This window comes from Gambusia affinis, linkage group LG19 (assembly GCF_019740435.1).
Source record: "Gambusia affinis linkage group LG19, SWU_Gaff_1.0, whole genome shotgun sequence".
In the NCBI taxonomy this organism is placed as follows: Eukaryota; Metazoa; Chordata; class Actinopteri; order Cyprinodontiformes; family Poeciliidae; genus Gambusia; species Gambusia affinis.
The window spans coordinates 20,639,491-20,662,380 of record NC_057886.1 but is presented as its reverse complement, the minus strand read 5'-3'; the positions used below and the strand labels follow the sequence as shown (position 1 = coordinate 20,662,380).

General features: G+C 37.5%; 1 protein-coding gene and 1 long non-coding RNA gene across 3 annotated transcripts in view; one reads left to right on the top strand and one right to left on the bottom strand.

Annotated features, from left to right (window-relative positions):
• Positions 1-1,485, top strand: part of LOC122821894 — a 1,988-nt gene extending 503 nt beyond the window's left edge. The window contains exon 2 of the long non-coding RNA XR_006369080.1: positions 2-1,485. This is a non-coding gene — a long non-coding RNA (uncharacterized LOC122821894). The remainder of the gene's footprint in view (position 1) is intronic.
• On the bottom strand, positions 224-22,890 carry map3k3 (mitogen-activated protein kinase kinase kinase 3). Of its 2 annotated transcripts, XM_044100194.1 has the most exons (18): positions 21,760-22,890; positions 16,604-16,684; positions 15,275-15,396; positions 13,464-13,504; positions 12,967-13,066; positions 11,633-11,746; positions 11,394-11,514; positions 8,755-8,888; positions 7,576-7,649; positions 7,365-7,432; positions 6,913-7,008; positions 6,654-6,815; positions 6,031-6,179; positions 5,313-5,444; positions 4,900-5,029; positions 4,649-4,826; positions 4,083-4,311; positions 224-3,964 (listed from the first exon to the last, which is right to left on the bottom strand). In XM_044100194.1, exons 2-17 carry the CDS (start codon positions 16,605-16,607, stop codon positions 4,083-4,085), a joined length of 1,854 nt encoding a protein of 617 aa, XP_043956129.1. In that variant the 5' UTR covers positions 16,608-16,684; positions 21,760-22,890; the 3' UTR covers positions 224-3,964. The 2 variants fall into 2 exon arrangements, with proteins under 2 accessions (XP_043956129.1, XP_043956130.1); XM_044100195.1 differs by having other exon boundaries at positions 224-4,311; positions 21,765-22,890.

Sequence of the window (22,890 nt, the reverse complement as noted above, 5' to 3'; positions counted from 1 at the left end):
GGCAGACACGGCCATAAAAACCTCTTCTTCCTGTGACTGCCTCCCGTTTCTCCTCATTTAACGGGTGAAAGAGAGAGAAAGAGGAAGAAAAGAGAGATAAAAACGATAGGAAGAAAAGAAAAGGTCAATCCATCAAGCAGAACTCAGTCCCTTTGTATCCTCTTTACTTTCATTCAGTCTAAATGTTGAGATTCATTGAAAAATAAAAACAAAAACAACAAACTCTTTTTAAAAATGTATTTGTTTTCGAGCGAAGTCATGACATCTACATGTACATTCAGAAAACAAAACGATTTAGCAGTAAAATAGGTTTGATATGTTCGACTTTGCACTGCAAGTCTTGTCATGAAACATTACATATTTAACATTTGGATACGTAGAAACATTCCTAACAACTAGCTTGTTTTCCTTTGCCTGTCCCAGGGTTCCTCCTTAAATAAGACACTAATTTTAAACATGAAACATTATTTAGCTGCCTTTAAGGTGTAACAGCCCCATATATACCTCCATGTTTGCTGTTATTAGCCCATAATTTAAAGCTGGACATGTCATCTGAACCCTGGGGAAAACAAAGTCGTCATGGGGGATGGAGAACGAAATCTGGCATCCGACGTTGGCTCTGCTCCAGGTTGTCTTTGGCTCGCTAGCACACCTGCATTAACTCACATCTTAAATGAGACCTGATGAGTTTTCACTGCATGTGACAAAGCAGAGATGCACCAAGGAATCTTTCCAGGACCGATTTATGGATTATGTGGTGACTGACTGGTCCGAGTCAAGCTAACACTTTTCTATGTGCAAATCAATCTTAGATATTTGCAGGAACCAGAGGATGTAGATATTCATAAAAATCATTAATGAATGAACTGCAGACATGTTGAGAAATGTCTGCAGTTCATTCAGGCTGTAAGACGGTGAGAGAGAGCAAGACAAAGGAACCATGAACGTGATTCAGCCAAGTTTGGCTCAATTGCGTTTAACTAGATTACGTTTAGCTAAATTAAACCAATTTTTGAATGAATTGTGCTTAGATAAATTGAACTGTTTGGCTAAAAACTTAGCATAACTTAGCTAATTATGCTAAGCCTGGCTAAATTACATCAGGTTTGGCTGAAATTCACTTACCTAAATTGCTATGCTAAGTTTAGGTAAATTACATCTTGCTGAATTATGCAAAGTTTGGTTAAATCACGTTTAGGAACCCAGAATGTAATTTAGCCAAGCTTGTGTTTCATCCTTTCCTCTTTATCTCTCAGGATTTAAGATAAGATAAGGCAATTCTCTAGTGAATATACAAGAGAATGCTAAAAGAGTTAGCTTTGCTAACCCCAAATATAAGACGGTAAATGCGATTTAAAATGGAAATGTTATTATAGTGTCTGATTTAAAATAAATAATTGCTTTTAAACAGAAAGTATGACATAATTTCTTCTAACAAAAATACAAAGGGCTCCTGTTATTTGAGACAGCAGCGAATAGCTAAAATCAGAAAATACTTGAGTCAAATTTTAATACTGCAAACACCAAATGTAATTTAATGTGTTTTAATACGACCAGTGGAAACCGTTTTAGGACCAACAGGAGTTAGCATCTGCAGTCTTTAAGTACAGCCAATCAGCATCAAGGAAAACAAAAGCTGCTCCTGGATTGGCTGCTTTACAAGCGCTAGCAAATAGCAAGTCAAGTAGCATCGCACCAAGGTATTTCAGCTTTCTTTTAGAAATTCTGAGCAGGCGGATTTTCCACTAATAAATTAGGGCAACGTTCCACAGAAAAACCCACAAACAGGCAGATAAAACGTCATCCGTTTTGGCTAAAATCAAGAAAATCTGAGTTTAGCAAGTCACAGGTGTCCGAAGAAAACAAAACAAAACCCTGCAGATAGGAAATCAATTTTACAGTTCTGACGGTGAGTCACTACATTTAGTAAAACTGCGTCCAGAAGCCGACGTGTAACACTGGTTGTGTTTTAATTTGTTGAACTGGAGTTTGAGCAGCCAGACTTCGTTCTCCCCTGTTTCTAAATTATAACATGCGATTCTGAAATGTCTGCAAAACCAGCTGCTTTCTACGACTTCCGCTCAACAAAACTAAAAGTATCAACAGATTTGATACAGTCGAAATATAAAAATAGATATTTATAGATATGTGTATTTCCTTACAATAATCAGACCTGGATGTCATGGGGCTATAAATTAAAAAAAAAATTCACATTTGAAACAAAAACATTAACAAAAAGAAAATATTGAAATAAGCCCAACAAAATTCAGTTATCAAAAAAATAAAAGTGCATCTGATTGAAAATGATCCTAAATTAAGGATTATCGGTCAACGACATTTGGGCCAGACACGCAATTTAGACAAAAATAAAAACATTTTTTATTTAAGGCTTTTTTGTTTCTAAAAAACTAGAAGTATATTTTCGTTCTTTATTTTGGCACTTGTTCAGATAGTAAATACTGGAGAGATTATAAATAAAAAGGTTTTTTGTGAAATATGTTGTAATTTTAATCTGCAGATAAACTGAAAAACTGAACATATTTAATCTATTTTTAAAATGTTAAAAGTCTGATACAGTACGACAAAGAAAACAGGGTCTTATTTATAGTGAATACTGCTAGATGTAAAACACCCGTAACTATGGGAACCAAAGGAGCAAATTGATTGGTGGGAAAAGATTCCATACAATAAAAAAAATAAAAAATCAGATAGAATGCAAAATATCAACTTTGACAGTGGGCCAAACTAAAAAACACAAATATGGTGAAGTTAGAAATAATTAATTTGGAGTTAATTAGATTTAATAAAACTGATGGTCGGTGTGAACTGAGACAGTCACTGTAAATAGAAAAAAAATTAATTCACGCCAAAGAATTTCAAACATTTTCCGAGTTTAAAAACTCGAAAATTTGCTATTAAAAAAAAACTCTGAAATTTTGAGATCAATTGCAAAAATTTTATAGAAAAATCCCCCTAAAATTTTCAAGTTTTTTTCTAGAAAATTTCTGAAATTAATCTAAACATTTCAGAATTTTTTCTAACAAATTTTAGACTTTTCAAACTCCAATTTCTGATTTTTATCTAGCAAATTTTTGAGTTTTATTCATTACTCATGTTCTTTTATCTGCCTTTGAACTTATGAGGGCTGAATTGTAAAACTAAATCAGGAAGAGTTTGAACATTTTCAAAAGTGTGCAAACTTTGTTTTTTTCACCTTTATTAAATTTTCTAACAAATTTGTGTCAATATCTGATTTTTAGTTGAATTATCCAGGACATGTGTCACATTAAAGGTTGAAACGTTTCTACAATAAAAACCACAGCATTAAACAGATGTAATGAGCTCCACTGGGTATTCGCTACATTTCAAATTAAGTGCTTTTCTAAAATAAAAATACTTTTTTAAAATTTATTTTTAAGCCTTAACTTTAAGGCATCATTTTCTGAAATTACTCTTATAAGGTAAAAGAGTGAAGAAGACTTTTAAAAATAAATATTTGATTGAAATTGATGTTGAAGTTGCGACTTTTATAAAAATACAGCTTTAAGTGATGCAACAATTTGAGGGCTTATAAAGGGTTTAGGTTTACAGAAATGTAATAATAATAATAATAATATTAATAATAATAATTCATAGAATTAATAAGTGGTCCCACTAGCTTTGGCGCATGACACCTTATTCAGGACATTAACAAAAGGAGCTTACTGGATTTAATACCTTAATGTGTTTTGATCTGAAGAGGCTGAAAACAGGAAAGCAGCTTAAAGAATCGTCTGTTTCTGTAGAAAAGCTCTTTGACAGTTAAAGTTCATGCATTTTTTTAACTCATAACTGCAAAAGAAATGAATGTAAACATGAACCGTGACTTGATAATGCTTCTTCTGAAGTGAGTTTTGTGTTGGGTTAAGCAGCCTGGTGGGTAAATATTTGTTGCCCCCTTGTGGAAACTCCTGGAACAGCAGCGCTGGAACCGAGAGCACAGGTTTTCGTGTTTAGGAGTTCCTCCATGTGAAGACTGGGTCTCCTTTTGAAGCATATGATGGTGTGTGATAACGGCCTCAGTGAGGCGCAGTCAGTCTTACTCAGCACTGGATCTGGGAGAACGGATGCCTCAGCAGCTCCTCGGCACTCGGCCGGTGTTTGGCCTCCACGAAGATGCAGCGGATGAAGTCCCGGGCCTGGTCCGAGGCGCGCGGCGGGAGCAGCGGGTTGGTCGGCTGCGTGGCGATCTTAAATATCGCCGCCATGGCTTCAAACTCGGCCCACGGCGGCTTTTCTGTGAGCATCTCAACCACAGTGCAGCCGAGGCTCCTGCAGAGAAAACATTTTTACAGCTTAACAAGCTGCAACAAGGATCGCATGTTTCATCAAAATACCACAAAAACATAACGACGTTATGAAGGAATGCTGATGGGCCTCTGGGGAGAATACAGAATCTGTAATGACTTGTTTGACTGGCAATCAAACTGCAGAACAGAGAACTATTCATACATGTATGCTAATTAATATATCCCAGCATAAAGTATATTTAACAGCTGCATACTGTGTTCGTACCACCATTTCAGAAACTTAACTGAGTCTCTGTGTGCGTTTCTACAGTATGATGATACCACTCTGCGTTGGAGAGAAACCAAACGGAACGTCTTACCAGACGTCAGCTTTCCTGCCGTATCCCTCGCCGCTGATCACCTCTGGACTCATCCAGTAGGGGGTGCCGGTCACAGAGCGGATGCCGGTTCCAGACATGCAGATCGTCTGCAGCCTCTTGCTGGCTCCAAAGTCTCCCAGCTTCACATTTCCCGCTGAATCCCGCAGGATGTTGGCTCCTGGCAGGAACAGTTTGTTAAATCAGACCCATTTCTGACTGGTATAAAACTGAAATCTGTGCTTTAATACTACCTTTGATATCTCTGTGAACAATCATGTTACTGTGCAGGTAGGACATGCCCTCCAGAATCTGTCTTGTATATTTGCGGGTAACGTTTTCTGTCAGGGCCCCATAAGCCTTCAGCTGATCTTTGACTGAACCCTAAAGGAGCAGAAAACATTGTTTAAAGACAACAAGGTCTACTAATTCACTGAACACGGACACAAAAATCACTGACCAGTTAAAATAATTTTTAATAGCAGTGCAGAAGAAATATCGGCATCTTTACCCCACTTGGCATTTTGTCACATTTCAACCACATTTTTGACACTTTACTGGGATTATTACAAACTTTTGAAAACCGTTTTCCTCTTCAAAATTAATAAGCAGCAATTATTAATCCACAATTAATTTAAACTCTGATTTATTTACCCCCAGGACTCACCCCGGGCATGTACTCCATGAAGATGGTGAGAGTTTTCTCGTTGTGGTCCCTCAGACAGCCGTAGTACTGGACGATGCGCTCGTGATGCAGATTTTTTAGAAGCTGGATTTCACACTCCAACGCGCTAACTTCCTGCAGGAAAAACAAAACCAAACAAAAATCCCACATTACCGATTAGAAAGACACTTTCAATCGAAGAACAAAAGTTTATTGAATCGACCCAACGACCTGGAATGGAAGAGGGAAGCTAAAATATCTCGAATCCCAACCAAACGCTTCGACAGAGAGCCGACAGCAGAGTTTTCCTGTGTTTACCTCTGAGAATGAGGCCACAGCAGAGACAGAGGACAGAAAGGGAAGTCAGAGACACACAAAGTAATCCCAAACTCCCAACACACAGCCCAGTTTGGAGTAACGACTGATTCGGATCTGCAGAGAGCCGGGCGGAGGGGGTGGGGGTGTGAAAGGGCCACTGGAGGTCAAGGCAGTCCTGACCCTCTGCTGCGACAATACTCAGAACCTCGAGGATACAGGAAGTGACAGTGCATGTTTTCTCTTCGGCAAACAGGAAAAGACATTTAAATAAGGAAGAGGGGGGAGATAATCTCCACCATGGATTCTGCTTATTCACTTTCTGCTGTGCTATTCTTAATTAGGAGGTAAAATAAAGTCACAGCCTTTAGCTTAAATTGAATTTTAACTTCAGCGCTTATCTCACCTTGCTGGTTTCAGGACTTTCAGGATCAAACTGGACTTGCTTGGCGGCCAGTTCCCTGCCAGTGTCAACGTCGTAGCAGAGGTAGACCTGACCAAACGCTCCCTGGCCTAAAAGCTTCCCGCGACGCCACGTCACCGGGGCGCTGGGCGCTGAGAGGACAGAAAAACACAAACATTCATTCTGCCATCAACATTTACACAGATTCTTCAATTAGGACGCATTTTCCCCCCTTTCAATCAATCAATCAATCAAATTTTATTTGTATAGCACATTTCAGCATCAAGGCATTTCAAAGTGCTTTACGTCAAATCAAACACAAAAACACAATGCAACATAGAATCAACAATCAAAACATTTATTTTACTTTATTTTTTCTTTAACTACTTAAGTTTAAGCTTAAACAGTTAAATAAAAATTTATCAAATGTGCCAATTTTTTTTATTTTATTGATTAATCGTCAGAATAACTGATCTCTAAAATAATCATTAGCTGCAGGTATATAATAAGAGAAAACAAAAGTTTTTCAACAAGTTAAACTTAAATGAGGTTGATTACATCGTTATCATTCTGTCAGTAAGATTAAGATTAAAATCCCAACCAGAGGATATTTCACCAGTACTTACACTTGTGTGCGACAGAGCGGTCGTGTGGACGCAGCCGGCCTTGCGTGTCGATCTGCTGCCAGCTGCCCAGACTCTCCTCGCTGCCGTTCAGCGATCGCCTGGAGGGAACCAAAGTAAACAGGTTTCCCTGGGGACGACGAATGCGCGGAAACGTTCGACGACCTGGAGGAAGCGACATGAAGCAGTCGATAATGTTAAACTAAAGAGAGAAACGTCGCATCGAGTCGCTGATAAATGTGACCGGCGATATTTGTCATACCTTCACTGTGGTCTTTGCAATGCAGGGAGACAAGATACCGACGAGGATAGGTGCCTCCCTTCCCTGCTACCTTGTCATACACGTGATTCTCCCGGTCTGAACGCAAGACAAAAATTCACAGATCATCTAACCACTTTCAAAAATACATCCATCCATTTTCTTTGCCAGTCTGTCGCAGGGCAACACAGAGACAGACAGGACAAACAACCATGCACGCACACGCACACACACACACACACACACACACACACACACACACACCTGGGGAGTATTTAGAAAAACCAATTAACCCGACGGTCGTGTGTTTGATCTTTAACAACACCAACGTTTCCACATAACTTCATATTTTGGTCCGGTCAGATTTTTACATTATTGAGTAAAAATATGCTGTAGTAGTGCTACTCTTACTTGAGTGTAATTTTTGTGCACTCTTCCAGAATGTCGTCTCTCACCTGAGACTTCTTGCCGGTTGTCTGGGTAACTCTTGGCTCTGTGCATGCGTGACTTCCTCAGTGAAGGGCTGCAGAAAAATGAAAGGTTTTGCAAAAACAAACTAGCAATTGTTAAGTCTATAATTATAGTAAAATCAGTCAATAATTGTGAAAATTAGATGGAGCATGGTTTTTGTTAAAAGTTTGATTTAATAGGCAGTTTGTTTATTACCTTTCTGAGTTGCTGTCCAGGGACTGACAGCTGCCAGAAACTGAATTTTCTGCGCTGCTCCAAGGATCCAGCACCTGTTCAGACCAAAACAAAAACCCATATGAACGCAGATTGAGAGCTTCTGCACTTCTACAAAATATATCTAGTGCTGTCTCACTTTTTAACTTCACTATGAAAGTTTTAGAGCTGACGATTAATCAATTAATCACAAAAAAATTGTCACTCTGTATAGATTTTTCATTTAACTACTTAAGTTGTTTTTATACCATATTAGAAATGCCTTAAATGAATCTAACTCTGTACCACTTCAGGACTTTTTATCTTTAGTGCAATATGTATAAATGTTCTGTTCAGTTTTGGTTTGATTACTAAAGTCAGTTGCAATAATCAATAATTCTCAAGATAAATTAAAACAAGCTCAATCATTTTTATTTGCACAATTTATTTTATTCTCTTCTCTTTCTACCAAAAATTGGATGATAAAGGTTTTCAGTCTGGTGTTTTGGTCTAAATTTGTTTTGGAAGGATAATTTTGTTTACAGAGACTTCATAATTAATTTAGTCATTTCTGTTATTTTTTATTATTTATTTTGGATATTTAAAGTGTCTTCCAGATCCAGTGTTGAATGTTCATTAGAATTTTAAGTTTATTGATAGTTAAGAACGTGTTCTTGAATTATTAGTATGCATTATTTTACTTTAAAATGGTCTCAAACAACAATATTATTGTTTAACACAATAACTTCTACCGAACTTCTAAAGTGTTGTATAAATAAATTTGACATTGAGAATTTGTTATCCTGACAGGGCTGTTAATTGCTACATTATTTTTGCAGCAAACAACCTTTTTAGTGCATAATCTAATTAACAATTAATAAATGAACTGTTTCAGCCCTAGAAAGTGTAAATGAATACAATTATTACTACATTCTGCATTGACAGGCTTTGAATTGCTCCCTGCTGAAGCAACAGAAAGGCAAAATGTTTCCTGTTTCCTCTTAGGCAAGTTTATTCTTGTGAAGTGATGCAATTTAGAAACAAAAAGTTATTTTTCTCACATTACCAAGTCCAGCTCTAATGAGAAAACCCATTTAAGGCTGTTTATGTTAGAGTGGAGCAGAGCATGTGGATCCTGTCTCTGCCTGCGTTTCTTCCTGAAACATGGAGGAGACGACTCACGCATTGGTCGCTGGTTTCTGGGATGAACTCCCCCTCGCTGTTGATGCTGGTGTAGGAACCCTGGCGGGCGATCCTCTGCTGGCGCTCAGGCACATATCCAGGAGGCGGCGAACTTCGACCCGTGTTCTGAGAACCTTTAATTGCACACACACACACACACAAAATGCAACATTTAGTAATATGTTAAACACAAACTGGATTGTCATCTCTGTTTCACCTTGTATTTACAGCCCAGGGCTATAAGAAGTCATTATTTACCAGTAAGGAGTATACATGTAAAAATTGTGTGAACTCATCTATTATTGTCCAACTTATTTAATGTATTTGCAAGTATGTGACCATTTTCCAGCTGTCATGAAGACAACATCCATACCCATTACCTGAGCAACAAACGTTACTCCAACGAGATCTCAGGCGAAAATTAGACGTACTGAAGGAGATTAACATAAAGATTGAGCAAATGTTTCAAAATGCACTCATGTTACACATCTGGATTACTTAAACCCTAAAACAATAACTTTTAGATAGGTCTGAAATAATTAACCACATCAATCGTCAACTAATTCAGTAATTGATTAATTGTTGAATAGAGAATACAAACTGAACAAAGGCCTTAATGCATCTTAATAGTTTGCACATCTGGATTACTTAAGTCTTAAAATGCTAACTTTTAGATAGGGCTCAAATGATTAATTATGATTAATTGTCAACTATTTTAGTAACTGATTAATCCTTACCTGGAGAATAAAGACTCAAAATAGGCCATTTGTTGAAAAACCATCATATTCAGAACAGTTTTTAAGCCAAATCTGGTCAAACGTAAATATATATATATATATATATATATATATATATATATATATATATATATATATATATATATATATATATATATATATATATATATTAATATATGCATTTAAGATAAAAACATCTCTGTCTTTACATGTTTTATCCTAAACTCCTCTAGTGGCATTTTAGCTCCACTCAGTTCAAATTCACAAAGAATGTTATGTTATTTCAGGCAAAAACTTTTTTTAAATGAATTTAATCATTTGTTCATTTGCATCTTTTAATATATTTCAAATGTTTTATAAAAATAAGATTAATTGGTTAAAAGTCAAATCTGTAGAAAGTGCCAATTTTTTATACAGTTAATTGTGAAAATAATCACTTACTAAACTAATTGTTGGCTGCAATTCTTCGTTTAGACACCGTTTCTTTGCAGCATAGTGTTAATCAGACCTAACACTTGTTCTTATGATGTCTTGTTTCTTATATACACACACAACAGGCACAAGAAAATTTGTGAAAATGAGTAAAAAAAAAACAGCTAAAGAAGAACTTTTAAAAAATCTGAAGAACTACTAATGAAGGCCAGTTCGAAAGATTGCAAGAAGGTCTGATTTCTCAGAAGAACAACAATAAACAGAGGCCTGTAAACAGGCGATTCTTTTAAAATGCTGCAAATTAAGTTTTATCCTCTGAAGTTCAAAGCCCAAAGCAAACATGCAGCAGATTAGCCTCCATACACAATACTGTGAGCTTTCATAGCTGCTGCTGCTGCTATAAAGTCAAGCTGTAAAGCCCTTCTGGATAAAAAGAAACCGCGGAACCAGACCGCTTGCCAACGAAGTAATAGCACTCTCCAATCTTATTGGCTGCAATCCAGCAGGCAGCGTCAAGTGATGGTGAAAAGGAAAAGGAAGAGGATGCAACGCAAGAAAGGGAAGCAGAAAAAAAAAAAAAAAAGAAGTCAGTTCAGAAGAAACGAAAGCAACCAGCTACCTGTTTGCAAATATAGGCCCCTTGCATGTTATTGTTTACAGCTGGAAATGTTGTGCATGCAAACAGCACTGGAGGGCAAAAAGACGATTCTTTTACTGTGCATGTAAAAGAATCACCTGCTCTGCTGGAGATGTAGGCATCGTTTTAGTGCAAAGCACCACAGAACACAGAAAAACAGTTGAACAACTCAAACCCACATTTTTCTCGCTGATCGGCTAATCTGCACGCAGACTAGTTGCCATAGCAACTGATAACAAAGCCACTACGTGTCAGGTTTAAACACCAAAAAACAAGGGAGCCTTTCCCACAGACAGAACAGAACATTCAGTCCGTTATCGTTTTACGTTTTCAGGCTTGAGGTTTATTTTGCGATTATTAATAACTGATCGGTGTGGTAGATTAGCTACCGCTGCTATTGGCTAATCCAAGACTGCGGTGGTAGATTAGCTAATTGAAATACTTGCTCTACTGATGATCTGTCAGAGCTGGTGTGTGGGTTGTCTTTTCTTTATTTTGGAACTGAATAAAGAAAAGTGCTGCACAGAATTCTGCAGCACATCTACATGTGAAGGTTGTCAAAGTCAAGCTAGCATAACTGACCTCAAAATTTTCTTTTCTTAATTAGAACTTTTTCCTGACATTTTATCTAGTTCTAGTAGTGTTGATAATTAGTAGCAAAGCACTGCGTCCTTTTTTCTTTTAGACATTACGTTTACATTGAAGATTTTGTGCGATAAATTGAGAATTTAACAGCTAAAACCAATGCTAGTCATCGAGGCAGCTTTTTGTTCTCCTGTAGGGAGATGGGGGAGCTGCCAGGGATCTACAGTCCTGATTTGTGATCCGTTTACCTGTTGACAGGTGGCGCCCTCTGGGTTCAGAGGGCTGATACGCCGTACTGACGTCCCCAGTGGAGTGGGAAGCTTTGATCCTCACCTGCTTACACGGTAGATGATGAGAGTTGGAGGAGGCCTGCAGTTACGAGGAGGAGAGACGAAATGCTTTAACCAATGTTCCTAAAACGCGATGGAACAATTGGTTTATGCATGTCGGTGTTGCGTAAAAATAATCAGGAAGCTTTGGGTCTCACGTTGCTGCGCTCTTGAGAAAGGAGCATTATCCTGATGCTCTTCATGCTGGAGCTTCGGTCCAGCAGGTCGATCGCCTTGTCCAGGTCATCCTGACCTCGCAAAGGAATGGACATCTGTTTGGAGACAATCAAGAAAACAAGCAGACAAAACAGGAGCAATGGTTTTAAAATGCTTGAATGTGAAGTTAACCAATTAAGTCAAATTGAAAATGCACGTATTCATGTAAAAATAGATAGAGATAAATATATCTGAGCTCATTTCAAGCCACTGGAATCTTAAAATAAAATAAAATTTAACATATTTCACTGGAAAATAACCCTTACATTCCACAGGATGCTAACTTGTACTGCAGATAATTGTTCTATGTACTATGACCATCATTACTTTTTTGCTCCTTTCTCTTTTTATTTTATTAGTCTTCTTTCTATAATCTTAAAAAACTTTTACCTCTATTAATTGATCTACTGTACATCTAAATTCACTTGCCTCTTCCAGATAAGTTATTGATTTGATTATCACAATTATTAGTCAATTGTTGTTTAAATTTTTTTATGCACTGATGTTCACTCACTAGAATTTAAAATCAGAATTAGCTTCTTCTTTCTTCTTCATTAGCTGTGTATCTTCTACTGTGATGTACAACAAATAAATTATTTAAAACCGCGCAGAAAAAGAAAGACAGGTTTAATTTTTTTAAACCCAACCATTAAATAAACTCTTAATAAAGTAGGCAGGACTTCCTTATATGAGTCTTTTCTTAGCCAATACTAAAACGGAAGTATTTTGGACAAACTTCCAGAAAACTGCCAAACAGCTGAAACGCCTTTGAATCAAGGCTAAAACCCAACAGGTCAGAGCTGCCAATTGATTAACGTATTGATTAACATATTGGATGCATTTTCTTGATCATTTTAACAAAATGTAATGTTTATTGATTTTTAATAATCAATAACTGCGTGATGTTTTAATGATGTAAAGCATTTTGAACGTCCTTGTTTCCAAAACGTCCCAAACAAATTTAAACTTAACTTGAAGATATTCATCTGTGTTTGATCAAATTTTTGATTTTTTTTTTTTTACCAATATTAAGCAAACTGTAATCATTAATATTAATCATATTTTAACACAAAAATGTATATGTGTAACTGGAATATGCAATAGAAATTAACTTTAATATAATTAACAGGACTGGAGAGAATATTCCTATTTTGCAAAAAACTAAAAATAAATTCAATGTTCCTAAATCATGTGAGTTTTGCACTGTATTATCAGTGCAGCCTTTAAAAAAGTCAAAATGTGAGAGTGAATGCTGTAAGGAAAATTTTAAACTTACTTCATTGTTCATATAATGGAGCTCCAGCTGCTGGCCGAAGACGCTCTTCACCTTTTCCTGAATCTTCTCAAACTGCACTGGCCTCCCAAACACCAAGATCCTGCACAGAAAAAGCAAGAAATCACACCAACAGGAAGACTGTAACAGATTTATGCCAGCTGGTAGGAAAACAGCGCTTGACTTACATGCACATGTGCAAAGAAAATATCTTTTTTTCCTTTTTTCGGTGTGTGCAAATTCTTCTAAGTACACCTTAAATATTTGTGGCTTGTGTTGGCAACTGCATGCTAACCACAGTACTTTCCCTTCCACTCTCCAGCTCACATACCTTTCAGATTAAAGTGCTGGAGTGCTCCGTCTCATGAACTGGAACATGTGACAAGAGCAGCATGCCGACGGGAATGTGTTTACGTTCACGTATAGAAATATATTCCACTTTCTGGATATCTGCAGAGCTGCTAATGCATAGCTACAAACAGACGGCAATGTAAACTCACCTTTTCTCTCCTGAGTATTCAAACTTTATCCTGACATCATCCTGAAATAAAAAGTACAAAAAAAAAAAAACAGTAAGGTCAAGGAGTTCTTTTCTTTCCTTATCCACTTCCACTCTTTCCACTAATTACTAAGGTTATTGGGATGGCGGACATTTATCCTACCGTGGAAAACAGAAAGGTTTTGTTTACATTTCAGGGATATATTAATTAGTCTTTCTGAAGCAGGAGCTTGGAGAGGTTACTGGTTAATCTAAATAGAAAGCAGGAGTCTGTGTCTGCTTAGGTGAACTTAGACTGGAAGCAGATGGATAAAAAGGTGAACTACAACCGACGGCCTTTACAAAGCTGAAATCCTTCATTACAAACAAAAAAGGGCAAAGTTGCACATGATTCTAAATGTTTTTAGCACAAGCAGTTTTTAATTCGTACAAATTGTGTTTTGTTTGTGAAAGCACATGAAAATAAACTTTGTAAATACTTCTACAGAGTTTCAAGCTAGAAACTCACACCTGTACAAATAAATATGTATCAAAGCACCTTCTTCAGTGAGATATCTACAATCTGAAATGGTTAATAAAAATACTGTGCTTTAAAAATTAAACAGCTTCATAACAAAAAACAGCCACTTTGACGCGTCTCATTCAAGTTTCCATGATCTCAATGATCAATAACATCTGCATAAATGAGAACTGAGCAACAAAACTCAGCTTTCCGAAACAAAATATACATTGTTAATTTAACAATTTTTCACATGGGGTTGGACTGAAGAGATTATTTCACTGAATAAATGAAATTATCACTTGAAAGCTGTATTTTCTACATTTGGCAGAAATCCAAACTTGTTGGGTTGAAGGAGAAAGTACTTTGTCACAAAATGCTAACAATCTGTTGTTGACAGGGACCTACTGTGCACAATGTTTGAACATTGTTATTATTTACTTTGTGTCTCTATTGTTTCTACGAAAACAGCCCAAGCACTTAAAAAACGTTTTTGGCAATAAGTTAATTATTTTTGATGTCTGGAAAATGAGGCATTTCAGAAAAACCATACCAATTGTTAAATCACTCACCGTTACTTAGCAACCCCAACACATTTGGGGGAGTTTACTGCTGTATGAGCTGTACAATGGCTGCTGGAATAGTCAAGTGTTTTGTTGTTGATCTTATCATTCAGAAACCACTTGCTGAATTCTTGTTGGTTGTAAAGGAGGCTCCACTTCTGCTTTTCAAAGCTGTATGGCTGTATAATTGAGTTGAATTGAATGTAAACGTTGAGTTGGGGGGGCGTGGCCAGCACCATTCAAAGTGACAGGAGCCAAACTGATCAGACTAAAATCTCATGATTGAAGACTGATTTTGTGCAAAAAATGTAATAAAAATGTTTTGAATAGACCATAGATCTATCCTAATCTGTTCAAGGAAGCATAATAGGTCACTTTAAAGCAGGGGTGTCAAAGTCAAATGGACGGAGGGCCAAATAAAAAATTTAGCTACAAGCCGAGGGCCGGACTGATCGAATGTTCATTGAGATTTTTTTTTAAATGACGCATTTGGTCTAGTGCAGCGGATAGTGCATCTCGCATTTTTTCAGACGGGGTGCCGGCTTGCTGCGGGCCGGTTCTAATAATAAATCAAGATCATCCCAGGGGCCGTAGAAAATCTTCTCGCGGGCCGGATGTGGCCCGCGGGCCTTGACTCTGACATATGTGCTTTAAAGCCTTTGATTTTGAGGATGACTTAAGTGAGTTTTTGAATCCTAACCCTCTCATAAGTTGGGAATGCTTTTAATCATCATCTGAATGGTGCCGCACCTGTCTGTTGGCCTGCGTTGATGTCTTTGGCTTGCCGCTGTCGTAGGAAAACCCCGGCTGTCGTCGCGTCATCTGGAGGGCAACCAGGTCCTTCATTATAGAGTGGAGAGCCTGCCTCTCATCTGACGACAGCCCAACAAAACACACAAACAGGAATTAGAGCACATGCATAACACAGGGTTCATGCACTTTGTCCACAGTAAAATTCAAGCACTTTTCAAGGTAAAGCAGCGCAGCACTGCATTTTGGAGTTTAAAGCAATACAACCAAATAATTTCAATTCACTTTTATACATAATTTATTGATGTTATTAATGATGTTTGTGACAACATCCTTCAATCGACAGCAGGGACAAGGTAAACTAAAATATGACAACATTTTATGTTTTGAAATGTTTTTTTTCCTCACCATCAATAAACCTGATTGGACAATGAAGAAAAAACTAATTTAACAAAAAAATCCCCAATTTCAGTAGCGTTATTTGGTGTAAAAAAAAAAAAAAAAAAGAAGCTTTAATTACACAGATCACATAGGAATAACAAAAATTCACAACATTGAAACAATCCAAACAGGTCATGTTAAGGTTAACAACCTTACTGCTCAAATAAAATGCTTAAAGATAATCTGCAAAAACTCACCAAGTTTTCTGGAATTTGGAAAATAATTCTGGTAATAGTATTAGTGTGATTTAACTGAGAAAAATATGCGTATTTTTATTAGGTATTTGAAAATACCTGGTTTCAAATGTAAAAGTTTTCCAAATTTAGGCTTTTACGGTAATCAAAGGTTAAATTGCACTTTACTAAAAATATATGCAGTTTTAATATTAGGCTCTTTACACAGAAATGAAACATTTTCCAAACCTTTAAAACATCTCACTGAAACTCAAGCACTTTCAATGATTTCAAAAAACACTAGTAAAGATGGATGTGCATTTTCTCAAATCACTCAGCCTTAAAAGGTGAAATGGACATCTTGTCAGCTTTCTTAACCCATAATCCCATCTAAACCATCTTTGACTGGGTTCTCTGAGAGTCAGGGAAGGACTGTGCTGTTTCTGATATGCATTTTTTCCCATGTTTGATCTCAGAAGAAACTCTGCCTTGGCTGTGCTCAATCACGAAGAGAAAATATTCCCCTTGTGTAGCTTGGAAAGACATCATACAGCCCCAGGGCAGCTGAGGGAACCGGACCCAGAACCCAATCCTTCACCTGAGAGTCTGGAGCTGCTGATTGCTCAGACCAGGTCGATGCTTTCTGCTGCAACTGTTTTTATCTTGTGCTGTGTCAAAACTGTGCACTGAAATGCCTGTTTAACATCAGACTCACTCATTGCGGCAGTGTTGTGCAGGCGGGGTCCACAAACCGGGGTTCAGATTGATGCCTCTGATGTGCCAGACCACCCACAGCCTGCAGGGAGAAATGCTTAGTTAGGTTAATATCATAAGATGAGTCAGGCAGGATATAACGTATGAAAAAAAGAAGTTTAAAAAGTTACAAGTGTGCAAATAATGACTAAACCACTTTTTTATTTATGACAACCAAAGAGATAATGAGGCCTTCATGATGACAAAAAGCTTTGGATTTTGCAGGGATGAAACCCAAGAATCCAGAAACCAAAGCAAAACATTTTTGACTGAATGAAAGTCAGAGTGAATGAAAATGTGTCCAGCGCATGCTAAAATATGCCCATGAGAAAGAACAGCAATTGGAAACGGCTGACATTCAAGCTGCACTGGCAGCGATCGCTCTGGCTCCGTTCCTATGAGAAGAATTCTTTATGAGCAGTTTTCTGCAATTTTTAAAAATCGAAACCAGGTTTGAGCAGCTCTGGTTGCACGAGCAGCAAAACTATCCCAAAGCCATGTCATAAATCTACTGCTCAAGTTAACAGGGCAATATATTCAGCCCTGTTGACTGCACCAACAGCATCATGTACTGAAATAAAACACAAACCCTCCTTAAATTCATTAAAATTGACATTTCTGGTGCATATTGGGGTTTAAATTGGTTTAATCTCAAATGCGTAAAAGCATAGATTCCAAACTGCTGATTAGAAGCAGGTGACCATTTCTATAAAAACTAGAATGTATGATCTAACATATAGATATGTGCTATAAAAGAAGAAAGTCATTTAATGTGTGAACATTACGCGGCCATTTTCTTATAAACTTGAATTTTTGTTTGCATCAAGATGGTTGACTGTCTTTCCATAACATGTGCGGCTACGTTTTTCATAATACATACATTTTTCAGAAAAGGATGTTATATTTTAAAATTTTTGTGACCTGTTAAATATTGACTAAATAAACAGAGAACTATTGTTTTCTCATATTATTAAACTTAGATAGCTCTCAAAATCAACCGTGCTAATTGGCGTCACGTCTTTTTCTATCACGTTACTATTTTTCTACATTTTGAGACGTCATTATACCCTCCCCTTCGTAGCGAATAACAGAATCGCACAAAGTGCTTTTACGTCCCAAACAGGACTCCAGGACCGTTCCTCTTTCTTAGAAATATCTCCGCCATCTTTGTTTCTGCCTCAACGGCTCCGCTAATAAGGATGACTAGCAGCGCCCTCTGCTGGACGGCGGCACAAACTACGACACCGAAAAAATTTATAAGCGGATGTTATTAGTTAATTGATTGAAACCAATTTTAATCTAATTAACTATTAATAGACAATCAACTGTAAGTCGATTGTTTGTCTCCCAAAGAAAAATATTCCCAACAGTCTTTCGCCCGTGTTTTCCAATCACGAGATCTGGAGATCTTCCAAGGAAGGGAAATGTTTTCAAATTCACCCCTTGATTGGACTCTCAGAGAAATTCCCATCTCAGTAATGCAGACCTCATTTAGCATGTCAAATGTTAAAGTTCATGATGGGACTGCTAGAAAAATGAAGTAGATGGGTTGTTTTGAAATGGTTGCCAAGAGAAATCCTCTTCTCTCTAAAAAGAATGTGGGGGAACAATTCGGGCTTGCAAAGTTGTATCTACATGAGCCAAAACATTCTGGATACATCAGCCAAAAGTAGAGATGCTTGGCTGTACTACACAGTGCCATGTTTGGATAAAATCAAACATAGCAAATCATCACAAACACCTGGCAACCGCAGTGGTGGAAGGACGACTGTTTGGGCTTGTTTTGTGGCCACAGGAGATGGGCACTGTGGAGTCACTGAACGGATCACGGACTCCTCCGTAAACCAAAGTACCCTCAAGCTAAATGTGAGAACATCTGTCCGACAAAACCGGATCATCAAAAGGATCAAAACAGGCAAACCACAAAACTGAAGTACATAAAGTGAAAATAAACTTGAGTCACTGATTCAATACAATGCAGAAACAAACCACCAAAAAGGTAAAAAGTAGCTTAACTAAAAGGTACTAGGGATGCAAACAAATAATGAGCTTACAATTAATTGTTAATTAATTGCTTATTAGATTAAAGTTAGTTTTATTTTATAAACTAAGAATGTTGTTTGGCCTCCATCCAGAAGAGGGCAACACTGATCATTCTTAACTGGAGCTGTTGATACAGAAACAAAGATGCTGGAGACATCCCAGAAAAGGAAGAGAGAAAAAGTCCAATCAGGGTCCATTTTGGGATGTCAAATGCACTTTATGCAGTTCTGTTTTGAAATATAAACACTTCACAGAAAGTGAACATTTCCAGGCTCAAAAAGTCAATTTTTTTTACTTTATAAGCGCAGAAAATGTCCAAGTTTATTCTATAAAATAATTTTAATTAATTTCAAAATTTTAGTTTTTTTCTCACAAATTTTTTTGACTTTCCTTGTTTTCCCTTGTAAATTTGTGAGTTTTGTAGCAGAAATGTGCTTTCCACCCTAAACTACAACAATGCACCGTTGTAGTTCATATATTTTATTATTTTCATATTTTATTTTACTATTCAGCAACCTTTGCGAAAGCTTAATAAAGTGAGAAAAATATATTGAACAGTTTAAAACTTTATGTTGTGCTCTGACCTTTTGATACATAAATGGCCATTTATGAATTAATCCTAAATCACTCAGTAAGATTAATCAACTTCAGATTAACTCATTATTGATAACTTGCAACCACCGTAGTGACAAAGTAACAAATGCTCTGTACCCAAAGTGAGTGGCATCGGCACCTGAGGTACCTTAGTGAAGCCGCGGGATTCAGGGTAATAATCACCCACAGGAATGCCGGGTATGTCCGACTGCGGCTGGCAGAGCGTGACCGCAATGCTTTAAAGTTTCCGCTGCTCTCATATCTGCCAAAGGAGCGGGAGGCGAAATCTTTTCAACTCTTCCAATTTGGCATTTTATGCACTATGAAAGACCATGAACTTTACGAAGTGTGAGATTCTCACAGTTTTATCCGTGTCGGGTAACTTGAGGTAACATAGAGCCATTGTCTCTTTCCTTGGCTACAGACATCAGTGAGACTGCTTCATCTTTAAAGAAAACTCCTTTGTTGTAGTCAAACAAAGCCTAGCCTCTTTGTCAAGAGCTGCCCCTCTTCTCACCCCAGTTTGAACCGATTTTAATGACCCCCCCAATGTGGAATGCCGGGAATTCAATTGAGAACAAGGCTGCTTGAGTCAGCTGTGTCTGCTTTATTTTCCTTGTATCGTATTTCCAGGACTAGGAGGATTTACATGGATTTTCCTCTGCCCTCTCTCCTCTGTCTGCTTTTGAGAAATGTTTAGTCTCAGGCTGTTTTTTCCCCTCCCTGTCTCAGACCTGAGATGCATCTGGCCTCATGGATTCTCAGCAAAACCCCTTGGTCTCCTCAGGTCTCTATCATATTTCAGGTGCACATGTGCTTTGGTTTAGAAGACGAAACGTTTTTAAATATTCCCAAGTCAACCTGGACCAAGTGTTGGCTTTGGCAACATCATTGGCTCCCATTGGTCAATGACTAATTGAAAACAAAAACAATGTTGATCTATGAAGGGCACCAGTCGGTAACTTACTATGATGGAAGTCCAAGAAACACAGAAATTTCATGGACAAAGTTGAGATATTTAAAGGAGTGTTATGTCAGAAAGACATAGCACCAACTCAAATTTAATACATTTTAAGATGAATAATCAAAGGAATTTAAGCCCTATATCACCACAGAAATGTATAACTTTTGTCCAGTCAAGTAGAGATACATTTAAACTTATAAGTAGCAGATGCAAAAAAGCTAACAGGCTAGCTAGCAAGGCTATGTTAGTGGTAGAGAAAGCATCAGCCTTTTTTAAGTAACAACACAAAACAAAAAATCCCACCAAAAAAACCCAAAACAAAATCTAAAATATATTAGATTAATGGTCCTGACAAGACAAAATTTAAGACCTGTGAAAAAAATAATTTACATCATTTAAAGGCCTTAATTTTAGATACACTAAGACTTTCAAGCTACAGGATGTAACGTCAATCTTTTTTTTTTTTTACAACTGTCGCTATGTCGTTAAAATTTGGTATGAGATAGATAATCTGTGAAAAAAGAAATGAAGCTCCTTTGCATTCTCTCAGTGATAACTAGAAATAACCATTCAGAGACAGGAGGCGGGTCTTAGCGCTGCCAATCACCCTATGTGTTAGTATTTCCACCAAAGGTGATGAATTAACAGTTTTCCTGTAACGTTAAGTGTGTTTCTGTGCCATTAGCACATGTAGGAGTATATGAGGATGATTGACACACAGTCAAGGATGGGCAACTGTGGCTGTATGGTAGAGTAGTCATCTTGCGATTGGAAGGTTGTAGGTTCAATTCCAGCTTTCTCTTGCCACATCTTGCTTATCGGTGTATAAATGTGTGTGCGTTTCTGAGCGCGAATGGATGAATGTGACTCTAGTGTAAAGTGCTTTGAGTGGTCAAAACGACTGGAAAAGCGCTATGCAAGTACCATTTGACAGCACTAAGACCATCCTCCTAGTGTATTTTGGTAGGTTGATTTCAGACGGCAAAAGTAGCTCAGGGAAGAGGAGATTGAATTAGTCACATATTATCTGTCTCATAATATACTGTCACAACATGGTGGTACTTTCAACAAATATTTGAAAAATAAATGTGATAAAAGTTGCACACTGTAACTTTAAGACATCCTTAACGCTGCCAATCAATCTTCTGTACTCGCTGCTAAATGTGCTGATGGCTAAGAAACAACTTACTGTTACAGAAACACTTTATTCGACAGCGCTAAAACCCACCTCCTGGCTCTGATAGGTTGTTTCTCATAACATATCGTCACAATATAATAACTTTCAAAAAATATGTACAAATAAATATCTTTAATAAAAGTTACATGGTGCTGGTGCTTCAACTTCTAAGACTATTTTACCACTTTGAATTTAAAATGAACTAACTGCAAAAGAAATAATACATGATTTGATGTTTTGTTGAGTAAACGTGGTTTAGTTTTCTCAGATAAGGTAGGAAAGTAAGTGCACCTTATACTTTTTTTGTCAACTAGATCACGTGAACGTGTCACAACCTTACCTCACCTGGAGTCTCAGGTAACCCCTCCCGCTCGGAACCGACCCGGTCACCGGTGTCTCTGGGCGGATTTGGAGTAATTTGTCCCGGAGGTGTGGACGTCCATCAGACCAAAACACCCGGGAGAAGGCGTGAGAGTGAAGGAGGCATGGAGGGGCTGGATACCCCCTTAAATAAAGGGGGTACGCCTTCTTTCACCGAGGATTAACAACAAAAACACACTAATATAGTCTTTTATAGAGGTATTTTAAAGAAAATTTTAGCTCAAAAGACAATAATCCTATATGGAAAAACCTACATCTAAGTGCTCCGGCTGAGGCCGCTGCAGCCTCGGATCTTTGGAAAACTTAAATTTCCAAAACATGATCGAATAGTCACTTTAACTTCTTATTTTTCAGGCTTATTTTATAACAAAAACTAGCATACTATATGTAGCAATTGCTGTGTAGCATTCATTAAATCCATTTGAGAGCTATCCAAAGGGAAAACCCGGACAGTTTCCGTGATTAAAATACCCTGCCTTCCTGCTAAATCTGTAGATTTTCCTTTTTTTGTTCAATATAGTACTGGCTGCAGTCTTTTCGCGGCCTATAGGAAATGCACAAATGAACTTAATTCATCAAGCAACGTCATATCGTAATTACTTAAGGACTTTAAGGACAATAAAAGAAAGAACAACCGTTACTCTGTAACGCGACCAACTATATGTTAGCGAATCCAAAGTGGCTTTAATCACAAAAAAAAACTTCACTAACTTTAAAAGTAATAATGTTTAACAAGTCGTAGTTAAATCAGGTGGTGGGATAGTACGAATTTCCCGGGGTTTATGGAGGTAGAGTTAGCTAAACCGCCGCTTTTACACAACCAAAACAAACCAAAGAAACGTTCTTCAACCGAAAACGTCAAACTTCCTGACAGCACAAAATATCTCCACCGGAACCCACTACTACTCCTCCAACAAGTCACGGAAGCCGCTTAGCCGAGGTGGTCCATTGTTAACCAAAATGCCTGACTCTCGGCCGATCACACGTTTAAAAATGTTTCAGAGTTGCTCCCGGAGGAATTCCTGATTGACAAACTATCCAAATTAGCGCCGTCAAGATGCGGGGACGCGCTGTTACTCGGTGGATAGCT

Bases quoted from the DNA above. Each gene is read 5' to 3' on its own strand.
- map3k3 (XM_044100194.1), bottom strand. The intron at 13,067-13,463 runs GTGAGTTTACAT...TTTTCTGTGCAG, and splicing joins GAATACTCAGGAGAGAAAAG to GATCTTGGTGTTTGGGAGGC. The intron at 7,650-8,754 runs GTGAGTCGTCTC...TGGTCTGAACAG, and splicing joins CAGAAACCAGCGACCAATGC to GTGCTGGATCCTTGGAGCAG.